Source organism: Scyliorhinus canicula, chromosome 17, assembly GCF_902713615.1.
Source record: "Scyliorhinus canicula chromosome 17, sScyCan1.1, whole genome shotgun sequence".
NCBI lineage: Eukaryota > Metazoa > Chordata > Chondrichthyes > Carcharhiniformes > Scyliorhinidae > Scyliorhinus > Scyliorhinus canicula.
Genome location: NC_052162.1, coordinates 90241764 through 90255156, shown reverse-complemented (window position 1 = coordinate 90255156; position 13393 = coordinate 90241764). Strand labels below are relative to the sequence as shown.

General features: G+C 43.1%; 1 protein-coding gene across 1 annotated transcript in view; it reads left to right on the top strand.

Annotated features, from left to right (window-relative positions):
• Positions 1-13393, top strand: part of LOC119951977 (sodium- and chloride-dependent neutral and basic amino acid transporter B(0+)-like) — a 206467-nt gene that overhangs the window by 45873 nt on the left and 147201 nt on the right. The window contains exons 3-4 of the mRNA XM_038775413.1: positions 4554-4685; positions 8533-8700. Of these exons, the coding sequence (XP_038631341.1) occupies positions 4554-4685; positions 8533-8700 (300 nt within the window). The remainder of the gene's footprint in view (positions 1-4553; positions 4686-8532; positions 8701-13393) is intronic.

Here is a 13393-nt window from a genome sequence, read left to right as displayed (position 1 = left end):
TATCAGGTACTTCTGATTAAAACAAAACTGATAGGTAGGGCTAGTGAAGTGTTTGCATTACTATCAGAGGAGGTATCTGAGTCGTATGAGGCTGATATTTTTAGTTCAGGAAAATTAGCGGAGTTACAACAGAAAGGTGGAGAAATAAAATGGATGTATCAGAAAGCATACACGGAGGAGGAATCTGAGTGTACACCAGAGTGTTATTACTGTAAAAGTGATGCCTTGATGAGAAAATGGAGACCTTTACATATGCAGGTAGATGAAAAGTGGGCAGACTTTCATCAAGTAGTATTGCCGGTAGGGTATAGAAAGGAGGTGTTGCGAGTTGCACATGAGGTACCAGTGGGAGGTCATTTGGGAGTAAGGAAAACTCAAGCTAAAACACAAAAACATTTTTATTGGCCTGGACTACATAAAGAAGTAGTTAAATTTTATCGATCATGTCACACATGTCAAGTGATAGGGAAACCTCAAGCAGTGATAAAACCAGTGCCCTTAATACCCATTCCAGCATATGAGGAACCTTTTACAAGAGTCCTAATTCATTGTGTAGGACTACTTCCTAAAATAAAAGTGGGAATCAATATCTTTTAACAATAATGGACGTGTCTACCAGGCTTCGAGAGGCCATTCCAGTACATAATATTACAGCTAAAAAGATTGTGGAGGAGTACTTAAATTGTTTACTGATATGGACTACCCACAGAAATATAATCGGATCAAGGATAAAATTTTACCTTGAGGTTATTCAAAGAAGTAATGGATAACTTAGGACTAAAACAATTTAAATCAACTGTGTACCATCCAGAATCACAGGGAGCGGTAGAAAGGTGGCATCAGACATTAAAGACAATGTTGAGGGCTTATTCTCACGATTATCCAGAGGATTGGGACAAAGGAATTCCATTTGTACTGTTTGCAATTAGGGATGCATGTAATGAGTCAACAAAATTCAGTCCTTTTGAACTAAGTTTTAGTCATGAGGTAAGAGGACAACTTAAATTGATTAAGGAAAAATTGGTGAGTGAGAAATCGGAACTTACATTATTGGATTACGTGTCAATTTTTAGGGAATGATTAAACTGAGCAGGTGAATTGGCTGGACATTTAAAAGCTGCACAAAATGTGATGAAACGGGTAGCGGACAAGAAACCCAAAGTTTGTAGTTTTGCCAGTGGAGATAAAATTTTCGTATTGTTACCAGTGGTAAGCTAGGTTTTGTGATCGTTATCAGATTGAAAGGAAATTAAGTGAGCTGAAATATCTGGTACAAACACCAGATAGAAGAAAGAGTCACCGAGGGTGTCATGTGAATATGCTTAAAAGGTACTTTGAAAGGGAAGGAGAGAAAAAGGAGGCGGTTTTAATGATTCTAACTCAAAGTGACAAACCAAATCCAGATGACTGAGTATTTGACATACCTCAAATTAAATTGGAAAATGAGGATGTTCTTAAAAATTGGGATAAATTGTTGAGTTACCTTCCAAAGGAAAAACGGACTGACCTGAAAGAGTTAATGATATCACGTGGGTAAGTTTGTAGACATAAATTGGGAAGTAATAAAATGGCTATATATGTTGTAGATGTGGGAAATACTGTTCCAATCAAACAACGTCCATACAGACTTAACCCTTTAAAATTGGCACAGATTAACAAAGAGATTGAGAGTATGCTTAACAGTGGCATAATTGAAGCGGGTTGCAGCCATGAAGCTCACCCATAGTGATGGTGCCGAAACCAGATGGGACGCAGCAGTTGTGTGTGCACTATAGAAAGGTTAATGCAGTTAAAAGAACAAACTCTTATCCTATCCCGCGTTTGGAGGATTGCATTGAGAAAGTGGGACAATCAGCTTTTATTTCCAAACTGGATTTACTTAAAGGTTACTGGCAGGAACCTTTATACGAAAGGGCGAAGGAGTTTTCAGCTTTTGTGACTCCAGATGGTATATACCAATTCAAAGTTATGCATTTCGGCATGAAAAATGCCTCAGGCACATTTCAACGGTTAACTAACAAAATCGTTTCAGGATTACCCAATTGTGCGGTATGCATCGACGATCTGGTAATTTTCAGCCAGACACGGAAAGGACATTTAAAACATCTGATGGAGTTATTCAATTGACTTCAGGAGGCTGGTTTGGTGATAAACCTAGCCAAAAGTGAATTTGGAAATTCCAAGTCACTTTCCTTGGCCATACAATCGGACAGGGTCGAAGGGTCACACAGGATATGAAACCAACAGTTATTGAGGAGTTTCCAATACCCTCATCACGACGGGAAATTATGTGATTTCTTAGTATGCGTGGATTTGATCGAATATTTGTGAAAATATTTTATAGCTTGCTTGCTCCACTGATGGACTTGCTGAAGAAACGGCAAAACATTCAGTGGACAGCAGACTTTCAATAGGCATTTGACTGCCTAAAAGCTGTGATAACCAATGCTCTTGTGTTGGAGACTCACAAGGGACTCTGTGATCAGATGGAACTAAAGTATCTGACTTTAAAGATAAATGCCGAGGCGTAGAGAAATAGAGTGATCGTGCAGAGACCTTTTTGTCCAAAGGGACTGTCAATCGAGAAAGGTTTCAGTTGGAGGAAGAGGAACAAAAACAAGGACTATTTTATTATACCTGTTTGCGTGTGTTTTTTAGAAACGAAAAAGTATATTTACTGTGTGCATTTCTTAAAGGTTAGTGAAAAATGAAACCATCTTGAAGTTAATGATTTTTTTTTCTTGGGGAGAGCTGTCATGTGAATGTCACTTTAAGAAATGTTTGGCTGCTCATGCTACTGCAGTGGTGTCAGAGTGTGGATGGAGCTGAGCTCTGGCTCTGCTTTTTAGTTTCACTTTGAGAAAAGCTTAGGTGTGTCTGTCTCTTTTTGGTTTCGTTTTTCAGTGTTGGCGCTGACGCCAGACAAAGCAGGTGTACTGCTGTTCTCTGCCATGAAAAGACTATCTTTTGATCATTTGGTGAATTCAGAATTATAAATGTTCTCAGTAGTGACTTTAACCTGATGTGCTTCTGTTAAATGTTATGTTTTTTGTCAGTCTTATGGATGTTAAAAGGAAACCTTAATGGTTTACTTAGTGTTGTAATCTTTGGGGGTTGTATTTGAATTAATAGTTGCTAAGATGTTCACTGTATGTTTTAAAAAGGTTAACTTGAGTTAATAGAATAAACATTGTTTTGCTTTAAAAAATACTTTTCCATTTCTGCTGTAGAGTGGGCCATGTGCTCCCCATACCTCCATCTATTAAACGTTGTGGCTCAGGTGTTGCTCGTTCTGGGTGAGTGTGCTTAACACTCAATTTGGCTCTGTTTCTTGTTCTAAGCTCTGGAGTCGCCAGGTGCCGTTAAGACACTGCCACATGCTTCAAGGTGAAGTTCAAAGCAATAAAACCGTACACCAATTAGTAAGTCCAAACAACTAGAGTTTATTATAATACAATTATAATAACTACCCATGCACACGCTAAAGGATTAAACTTACTCCTACCGCTAAACAACTAATACTTATCTCGAAGGAACTGCTGGGTCACGGAACAAGGCCTCTTGCTCTGCTCTGGTCTGCAGACTTCAGATTGTTATCAATTGAAAAGGGGGTCAGGAGTGCCTATTTCTGGTAGCAGTCGTCGTTAGGCACTTATTTGTTGGTGGCTGCTGCTCGACGGCTGGAGTAGGAGCCAGGAAACTGAACCATGTGTGGGACCTTTTATAGGTCCCAGGGGGTCCGCGCCCCTTTGGGCGTACTCCCTTACCTGCTTGGAATCGATTGGGTCTCTTCCCAATCGATTATGTTTGAACCCCCCCAATCATAGGGCAGTTCCTCGGTCAATGGGGCGGTTCTTGGGACCTATTGTTTTGGGCTTCTCTGGCGCCACAGGGTCTGGCCTTCCATAGAATGTATCGATTTGTGCTTAACTTGTGTCCATTGTATCTGGGGCGGTATTGCCTCATTAGTATGTTAACTGGTTTCTTTTCACAGTGTTGTCTGGTTTCTGCAACAGTCAAAACTGGTTTCTGCAGTCGTCCCAATATACAATCGCCTTGCAAGCTGCTTGCTTTCCAACATGTCCATTTTCCCTGCATTCCCCGCAATCTTCCATTTTGTGTTGGGCAGTGGCCACCCCAGGTGGCTACACAGGTGAACTCCATGATATACTTTGGGGTTCTCTGAACCCTGGCCTATAACACCGATTACCCGAAGTAATGGTTAATTTTGTTATTATATTCTCTTAAATTCTTGGAATGATTCTGCAATGAATCCCGTTAATCACCTTCTTGTTCTGAAATAAAGCATTCACTGTGTCATTTGAGACTCTCAAGTCGAAAGGTCTCAGATGTTGTGAGTAAATAGGATAAGAGCTTGAATGCTCATTGTAGTTGTTTTATATTCAGATACGGAATACAGTCTGCAGTGTGTTTTCTGTCAATGACAATAATTAATTCCTGTGTTAAAATGAAAAAGTTGATTTAGTTGTTTAATGTTCAGTCTCAAACTGTATCATCCATACAATCTTTGTAAACTTTACTGTATTTTCCAGGTGCATTTCTTATTCCCTATGTAATCATGCTGGCATTTGCTGGGGTGCCCTTGTTTTTCTTGGAATGTTCTATCGGGCAGTTTTCCAGCCTCGGATCTGTTGATGTGTGGAAAGCCGTGCCACTCTTTCAAGGTTAATGATTTTTCGCAACATAAGTTTAAGTAATAGCCATTTAATTCACATTTATACTTTTGTTATACTTTACTCATTACATGGAGATTTAAGTCAGCCTTACTGAAGAACCTTTTGAAGGCAGACACAGTGAAGTGATGTACACAAGGTAAAACTTATTCTTTCCATATTTAAAATTTAGTCAGATTTTGGACTCAATACCTGTAAAACTATCTGTCATCCAGCCAGGATTTTAATCTCGCCCTAGAGTGGTTTCGGAGATATGGGCAATCTAATATTTGGCACTATGGCAGTGCATCATGCCCATTGCTGACCCACCCACACGGGTATTTAACCTGCAATGGGTGGGGCATTTGATGTCCTGCTCATTCCAATTAATGGGAACTTAAGGGACTCCTCCCACTGCCCACTGGGATTTTTTCCGATAGCAAGGGTGGCCAGTGCCTTGTATCCATTTCACCAGATCGGTGAAAACTAATGGTATGCTGACCAGGCAGGTTGCCTCCTGCTTCATCACATGTATGCATCAGATGCCCCTCCTCCCAATCAGGTGAGGGAAGAAAATTTAAAGTTTTCAATCAATGTATCCATAAAAAGTGGGTCAGTTTTTCCTGGTGTAACATTGTGTAAAGGCTTTTGTAGTTAATCTGCTTTGAATTCTAAACAAAAACTACATCAGATCTATAGTTCAACAGTACAGCTTGTCTCAGCCGTCAGAGCTGTCCCTGTGTCTTCAGACTAAGGAGATAAACATCAGTCAAACATTCTGTCACTGAGAAGAAACTCCTGCTAAATATATGTGGGGTTATGAAACTTTGGGGAGGACAGGGTGCAACGGGTTTGTCCCTCCCAGTTAATAGTTAATGGCATGCACTATTATTTTACTGGGTGCACACTTGCACAGGAGATCATTGGTCCGTCAGGGAATGGTAGAGGGATAAACACAAAATCTTTGAAATTTACATAATTCAGGGTTTTTTTTGTGCATTTCAGATAAATTACATTTAAAAAGAATGTAATTCCAGAATTAAAAATAATATGCAAATTAGTTCTACCGTTAAATATATAATTTTTCCTTGTCATTTAACAGATTTCTTGTGTCCTCCATCTCAGCTCATTATGCCCTTTTCCTCTACGTCATGCCCTCCTACTTTCCTTGAATTTTTCCCTCCATGTAAACTCACCTACATATATTCACCTCCAGTGACTTGAACTTTTTATGTCATGTGGTCACTCAGCTATCATTGTGCTCATCGTAGAGAAGGCCATCTCATTACATTTCCTTGTGCTGCACTCCACTAACTTCCTCCTTCCAAAACTACGTCCTTCTGTGTTCATCCATGTAAAGAGTTATCTTCCACTTTACTAACAACTGCACTTTCACATTTCCAACAATATAGCCATTGGCTCTCCATTCACCATGGTATATCTGTAACCAAAATATCACCTATTGATGTTCTTGACCCTGTTTACACTATTACTCTTTCTCTCACACACTGGTCAATTTCCCAGGAGAGTCTCCATTTCTGTCCCCTTCAGTCCAAAGCATGCAATCTTCAATGTTTTTAAAAAATCTTTTTATTGGCATTTTCAAAATTTATAAACAGTTATAAACAGCCTTGTTTATTTACTGTATTATACAGAAAGTTTTGTCTTGTCCTTCCCTTATTTATCCTATGTACATTCTGCCGCCCTCTGGCTCGGTGTATGGTCCCACCCGCTTCTCCCGCAGCCCACCCCTCCCTGCCCCGCACCACCCGCCCCCCTGTGTCTCTCCAGTTGATTTTTCGGGGGGAGGATGTTTCCTCCCCTTCCTCCCCCCCCTTTTCTTCCCCCATCGACTTCAGCTGTGTTTCCCCTGTGATTGGGGAGATGGGTTGCCCCCTCCCTCTCACGTTTTTCCCTTTTGCGTCTTTCCAGCCTTTTCTCCTTTTCCCCCCTCACCCCCCCCCCCCCTCACCCCAGGTTGTGCGTTCCTATGGTACCCCCCCCCCTGTCTTTATTTACTTTTTCTTTTTCCTCTCCCTTTTCTTTCTTTCCCGTTTCCCCATCTTACTCGTTGTTGATGGCCTCGAACAGGTTCTGGAACAGGCAACCAAACTGTCCCCATGTGTTTAGGAAGCCTTCCTCTGACCCTCGGATGTCAAACTTAATCTTCTCCAGGTGGAGACATTCTGAAAAGTCAGCAAGCCAGTCTGCAGCTGTGGGTGGTGCTGCTGATTGCAAGCTGAGCAGGATTCTTCGGCATGCAATTAGGGAAGCGAAAGCTAGGCCGTTGGCCCTCTTTCCTTTGTGTAGCTCTGGCTGCTCCGATACCCCGAAGGTTGCCACAATTGGACATGGCTTCACCCTCATCCCCAGAACCTTGGACATTGCCTCGGAGAAGACTGTCCAGAACCCCACAAGTTTGCAACAAGCTCAGAATATGTGGGTGTGGTTGGTCAGGCCCCTCTGGCATCATTCACATTTGTCCTCCACCGCCGGGAAGAACCTGCTCACTCAGGTTCTGGTCAGGTGTGCTCTGTGCACCACTTTGAGCTGCATGAGGCTTAAACTTGTGCAGGAGGAGGTGGCGTTGGCCCTGCTCAGTGCTTTCCTCCAGAGTCCCCAACGCACTTCTGTCCCCGTTCGTCCTCCCATTTCCGTCTGGTCTCGTCCATTGGTGTTCGGGCTCTGTCCAGCAGCCGTCCATACATTTTCCCACAGATTCTCCCTTTTTTTACTGTCTTCCCTTATCAGGTCCTTATCTTTAATGTTTATGATGGGTAGATTACTTTGGACTTGGTTCCTGCTCTTCACTTCTAAAACTGCTCCCTATTCCTTAATTGTCATGGAATGGAAAGATAATACCTGGGTGCACCTTTCCAATACAAATTGTCTTATTAAATCCCTCCCATAACTCCTCCACGTTAGATGGTGAAATTTGATTGCAAAACTCTGGACTAAAAGTCTATGTTCAACTGTGTCCTTGTTCTGAGATCATTCCGTTCCCTCGTTTCTTGCTTAATTTTTGTTCATGGAATGTGAGCGTTGCTGGCTGGGCCAGTATTTATTGCCAATCCCTGAGGGCATTTAAGAATCAACCACATTGCTGTGGATCAGGAGTCTCATGTAGGCCAGACCAGGTAAGGATGGCAGATTTAAAGGGAATTAATGAACCAGATGGATTTTTGCATGGTCATCATTAGACTTTCAATTCAAGATTTTTATTGAATTCATAGTACACCATCTGCCATGATGGGATTCAAAGCCAGGTCCCCAGAGAATGGGTCTGTGGATTACTAGTCCAGCGACAATATTACTACGCCACTGCCTCCTTTTGGAGAAGGCTTGATGGCTGGAGACATTAAACCACACACCATACGGTGTATCAATCTGTGCTACAGTCAAGAGGTCTAAGTGCAATTAATAAGCAGATGATGCGGTCGATAAGCGACTGATTCCTCTGAATAACATCCTGAGGTCAGTTATATAATTGTTTCTATTTATATTGGAAGCTGATTTACACAGTCTCCTCTCCAAGTTCAGAAAAACAATTGACTGTTTCTCTTCATGCTTATTTTATACATAATATTTGTTTGGATTGCTTTGAATTTTTAACACAACATCTGATTCCAAATTTGCTGAACTCTAAATTATTATTTTTATTTAAATTTTATTGAATTTATGTAGTGACTTTCATAACCCCAAAAAGATTAAGGGAACAGAGGATGTAAATGGCATTCAAAGTAGAACAATTGTAAAGAAATAAAATATTGTTTGTCTAACCAACTGAATACAGGAAAACATACAATTAATTCAAGTTGAATACCTTCTAATTTACATTGATTTCTCAATCCATTTAAAGGTGTGGGCATCACCATGGTCCTTGTGTCATCAATTGTGTCCATTTACTACAACGTCATCATCGCCTACAGCCTGTACTACATGTTTGCCTCTTTCCAATCCCCCCTGCCGTGGGCAGACTGCTTCAGTTGGTGGGGTGCAGATGAAACATGCAGCAAGACTCACAGAGGTACTGTCTGAATATCTATTGGGTAAAGTATAGAGATCGACTGTTCAATTTCCATTATTTTGGTCTGATGGTGAGAGATAAATGGACAATATTTTCAATAGCTATCTTCATTTTAACTGCACAGAAGTATCTCAAGTTGTAAAAGATAGAAATAGTGTTGTGACTGGCAATAACCAATTAAATCTTGTGTTGGGCTATGTAAAACCGGCTTGCCTCAATAAATATTACCTGTGCTGTGAAAGTGGACAGATCAGTTTGAAAATCTCACTGTCATTGGTAACTGTGAATTTCTGGGCATCAGCTTGGACCAATTAAGCTATTGCATGGTAAATATACATATAAGCCTAATAGAATGTTTAGTTATTATTTCATAGCATAAAATGGCTATATATTTGATTTAATATGGTATTTATCATTTCCAGAGACTGAAATAAATAATGTGGGCGAGGGTTCAGTTGTATAGAGAATTAAAAAATCAAAGTTAAAGGAGACGGTAGAAGTGCAGGTTAATGATGAGGACTTTGAACTACTTAAAGGAGCCGAGAGCTTAGGAAAGGTGAGTAAAGTTTAATCGCTGGCTTTAAAAGCAGGCCAGCAGCACGGTTCAATTCCCGTACCAGCCTCCATGGACAGGCGCCGGAATGTGGCGACTAGGGGCTTTTCACAGTAACTTCATTGAAATGAAATGAAAATTGCTTATTGTCACAAGTAGGCTTCAATGAAGTTACTGTGACAAGCCCCTAGTCGCCACATTCCGGCGCCTGTCCGGGGAGGCAGGTAGCTGGTAGGCATTGAAGCCTACTCGTGACAATAAGCGACTTTATCTTTATCTTTTTTTAGATTGGTGCTGGGTCCACTGTTATTTGTTGTGTATATAAATGATTTGGATGAGAATGTAGGAAGCATGGTTAATAAGTTTGCAGATGACACCAAGATCGGTAGCATAGTGGATAGTGAAGAAGGTTATCTTGAGAAGGTTCTATTAAGAAGGGGCAGCACAGTGGGTTGCTTCACAGCTCTGGGGTCCCTAATTCGATTCCCAGCTTGGGTCACTTTCTGTGTAGAGTTCTCCCTGTATCTGCATGGGTTTCTTCCGGGTGCTCCGGTTTCCTCCCACAAGTCCCGAAAGACGTGCTGTTAGATAATTTGGACATTCTGAATTCTCCCACTGCGTACCCAAACAGGTGGCAGAATGTGGCGACAAGGAGTTTTTCACAGTAACTTCATTGCAGTATTAATATAAGCCTACTTGTGGCAGTAAAGATTATTATTATAAGATTGCAACAGGATCTTGTCCAATTGGACCAGTGGGCCGATGAATGGCATTTGGAGTTTAACTTGGATAAATGTGAGGTGATGCATTTTGGTAGATCAAATCAGGATAGGACTTTTGTGAGGACCACGAAGAATCCAGCACGAGTTGAAGGATAGAAAGAAATAACATTTATTCACAATAACATAAAAACACAACAGCAGCAGCAACTTCCTTGTTGCTCACCACTCCTCTAGCCAGTTCCAAACTGGCCAACTTTATTTATGCAGGGAATCTGCTAATGATTTCTCCGTCCCCCTCATTGGGGAAGCTCATACTCCCAAAGGATTGTGGAATTGCCATTAGTCCCCAGCCAGTGGTAAGCAGGCAGGTTCTAAACATCCCATCCCCCAAAGTCCAAGGAATCCACCGAAGACCCTGGCGAAGGGGGCGTACACTCATTTTGCCGCAGACCAGACACCATTTGCACGAGGCGCTGGATCTGGTTCTGCAATGACCTGCGCAGGCTTTGCGTGTGGTACCAGAGGAAGATTGTGAGGAATACTTTCCACTGTGTCTGGTCTCTGAGGCTGTAGAAATGAGCTCCGGGGGCGGGGAATCTTTGGAAGGGATGGTTTTCTGGACTGGATGTGGTCTACATGTTTGTGCTGGAGACGACCCTGGGCTTCCACCTGGTAAGAGATAGGCCCGTTTGGCAACAGATTACACCAGGGACCCACTGGGCACCACCAGCATAATTCCAAATGAACACTGGGTCACCAGGCGCAAACTGCCGAAACTAGCGTACTTTTGTGCCAATGTCCAGGAAAACCATGCTAAAGCGGGTGCAAAGTCTCCAGCCCATTAGGAGTTCCGCAGGAGCTACCCCAGTCACCGCATGTGGGGTGGTCTTATATGAAAACAAAAACGAGCCAGTCTCATATCCATTGACCCGGATGACTGCTTCTTTAGGCCTCATTTGAATGTCTGCACTGCGCACTCCGCCAGCCCATTTGAAGCCGGGTGGTGTGGGGCGGTGCGGATATGGCGTATGCCGTTTATCTTTATGAACCACTTGTGAACGGAGTGCCGTTTTCTGTGACCAGCACCTCAGGGAGGCCATGTGTACTGAAAGACAAATGCATCTTCTCGATTGTTGCTCAGGACATTGTGTCTACCATCTTATGCACCTCTAACCATTTATACTGGGCATCGATTATAGAAGGAACGTGGATCCTTTAAAAGGGCCGGCAAAGTCAGCATGAAAGCACGCCCAAGGCCGCCCTGGCCATTCCCAGTGATTTAGGGACGAGGCGGCGGAAGCTTCTGATGCTCCTGGCAAATGGAGCAGTTTGCCCGCACACCTTGATTGAAGAGCATTTGAGCCGATGACAGCCCAGAGCTCAAAGGCGACAAACGGTATGACAATAGGGCCAAATGTATGTCGAACTCGAGTCAGTGGCCTTGCTGATCAGTTGCTTAATAATGCGGACACCTTTCTCCACCCTGCCATTCGATTTGAGGAAAGTGTGGACTCGACGTCACATGCTTGAAGTTGTACTGTTTTGCGAATTCCAACCACTCCCAGCTGGCAAAGCAAGGACCATTGTCGGACATGGCCGTCTGTGGGATTCCATGCCTCGAGAAGGTTTCTTTGCAGGCTTTGATAACCAATGCCGATGTGAGATCCGGGAGTTTCAGTACTTCTGAAAAGTTGGAGTAATAATCGATGAGAAGAACATAGTGTCGACCCATGGAATGAAACAAGTAAGTACCAACTTTGTCCCACGGTAGCGTAGCCATCTCATGCTGTCGGAGTGGCTTATTGCATTGTGTCGGTCGATGTTTCTGACATGTGTCACATGTGAGCACCATGTTCGTTATGTCCTCGTTTATCCCAGGCCAGTACACAGATTGCCGTGCTCTCCATTTGCACTTTTCAGCACCAAGGTGCCTCTCATGAATTCTGTGGAGCATTCCACCCGGAGCGCCAGTGGAATGACGATTCTGTCATCCTGCAGTATGATGCCATTCACCATGGACAGTTCAGTTTGGATGTTTTGGAACTGTGGGCACTGCCCTCTTGGCCAGCCATGCTGAAGGTTGTGCATGACTTGAAGCAGGGTTGCATCTTCCCCTGTCGCCTGACGAATTTGCTGCAGCCTCTCGTCCGTTGCTGGGAGTGTCTCCCTGCACCACTGTGCATGAGCTTCCACATCATTAATGGAAGCCTGAGGCAGATTGTCAGCGTCAGTGGCTCGGGATAATGTGTCAGCTATTATTAGGTCCTTCCCAGGAGTGTAGACCAGCGTGAAGTCGTACCTCTGCAACTTCATCACCATGCGTTGTAGGCGCGGGGTCATGTCATTGAGATCTTTGTTGATGATGTTGACCAGTGGCCTATGATCAGTCTCCACAAGTAATGTGGGAAGACTATACACATAGTGGTGGAATTTTGTCACACCCGTGATCAATCCCAGGCACTTTCTCTATCTGTGCATACCTGTACTCGGTGGCGGTCATCGCTTGAGAAGCGTAAGCCACTGGGACCCAGTCCAACCCAGTCATTCTGTTGAAGTAGCACCATGTTGACTGGCATCGGTGGAGATCTTTGTGGGTTTTGCTGGGTCAAAGAATGCCAGCGTTGGAGCTGCCATCAATTTGTGCTTCAGATCCTCCCATTCATCTTGGTGACGTGGGATCCAGTCAAACTCCGTGTCCTTCCTTATCTTATCTCTTGCTGTAACATTGTCGTCCGTGTTGCTAGGTTCGATATGAACTTGCCTAGAAAGTTGATTTCTAGAACCTGAGCACCACTTTCTTGTCACATGGCCGCTGCATGCTCTGAATTGCTGCGATCATCTCAGCGTCCAGCTTCACCCTGTGCTCTGATATTGTGTCACCCAGGAAGGTCAGAGACGAATTTGCAAAGATGCAATTGGCTTGGTTGAGCTTCAGCCCAAATTGGTGGATTCTTTGGAAGACTTGCTTTAACCGAAAAATGCCGTTGACCATATTATGATGTCATCACCATATACACGGACCTCTTCAATGGCTTCTATCATCTGCTCCATTATTTGGTGAAATATTTTGTATGCAGATATAATCCCGAAAGGCATTTGATTATAACAATAACGTCCAAACGGCATGTTGAAGGTACATAGCAGTCGGCTGGAATCATCGAGCTGCATCTGCCAGAAGCCTGGTGAGGCATCAAGTTTGGTGAATATGCGAGCGTACGCCATTTCGCTCGTTATCTCCTCTCGCTTGGGAATAGGGTAGTGTTCCCTGTGAATGTTTTTGTTCAAATCCTTAGGATCTAAACAGATTCTAAGTTCACCGGACGGCTTCTTGTCAAGCACCAACGAGCTGACCCAGTCAGTCGGCTGTGTGACTTTTGAGATGATGCCTTGAGATTGGAGGCGTTGGAGTTCTGCTTTT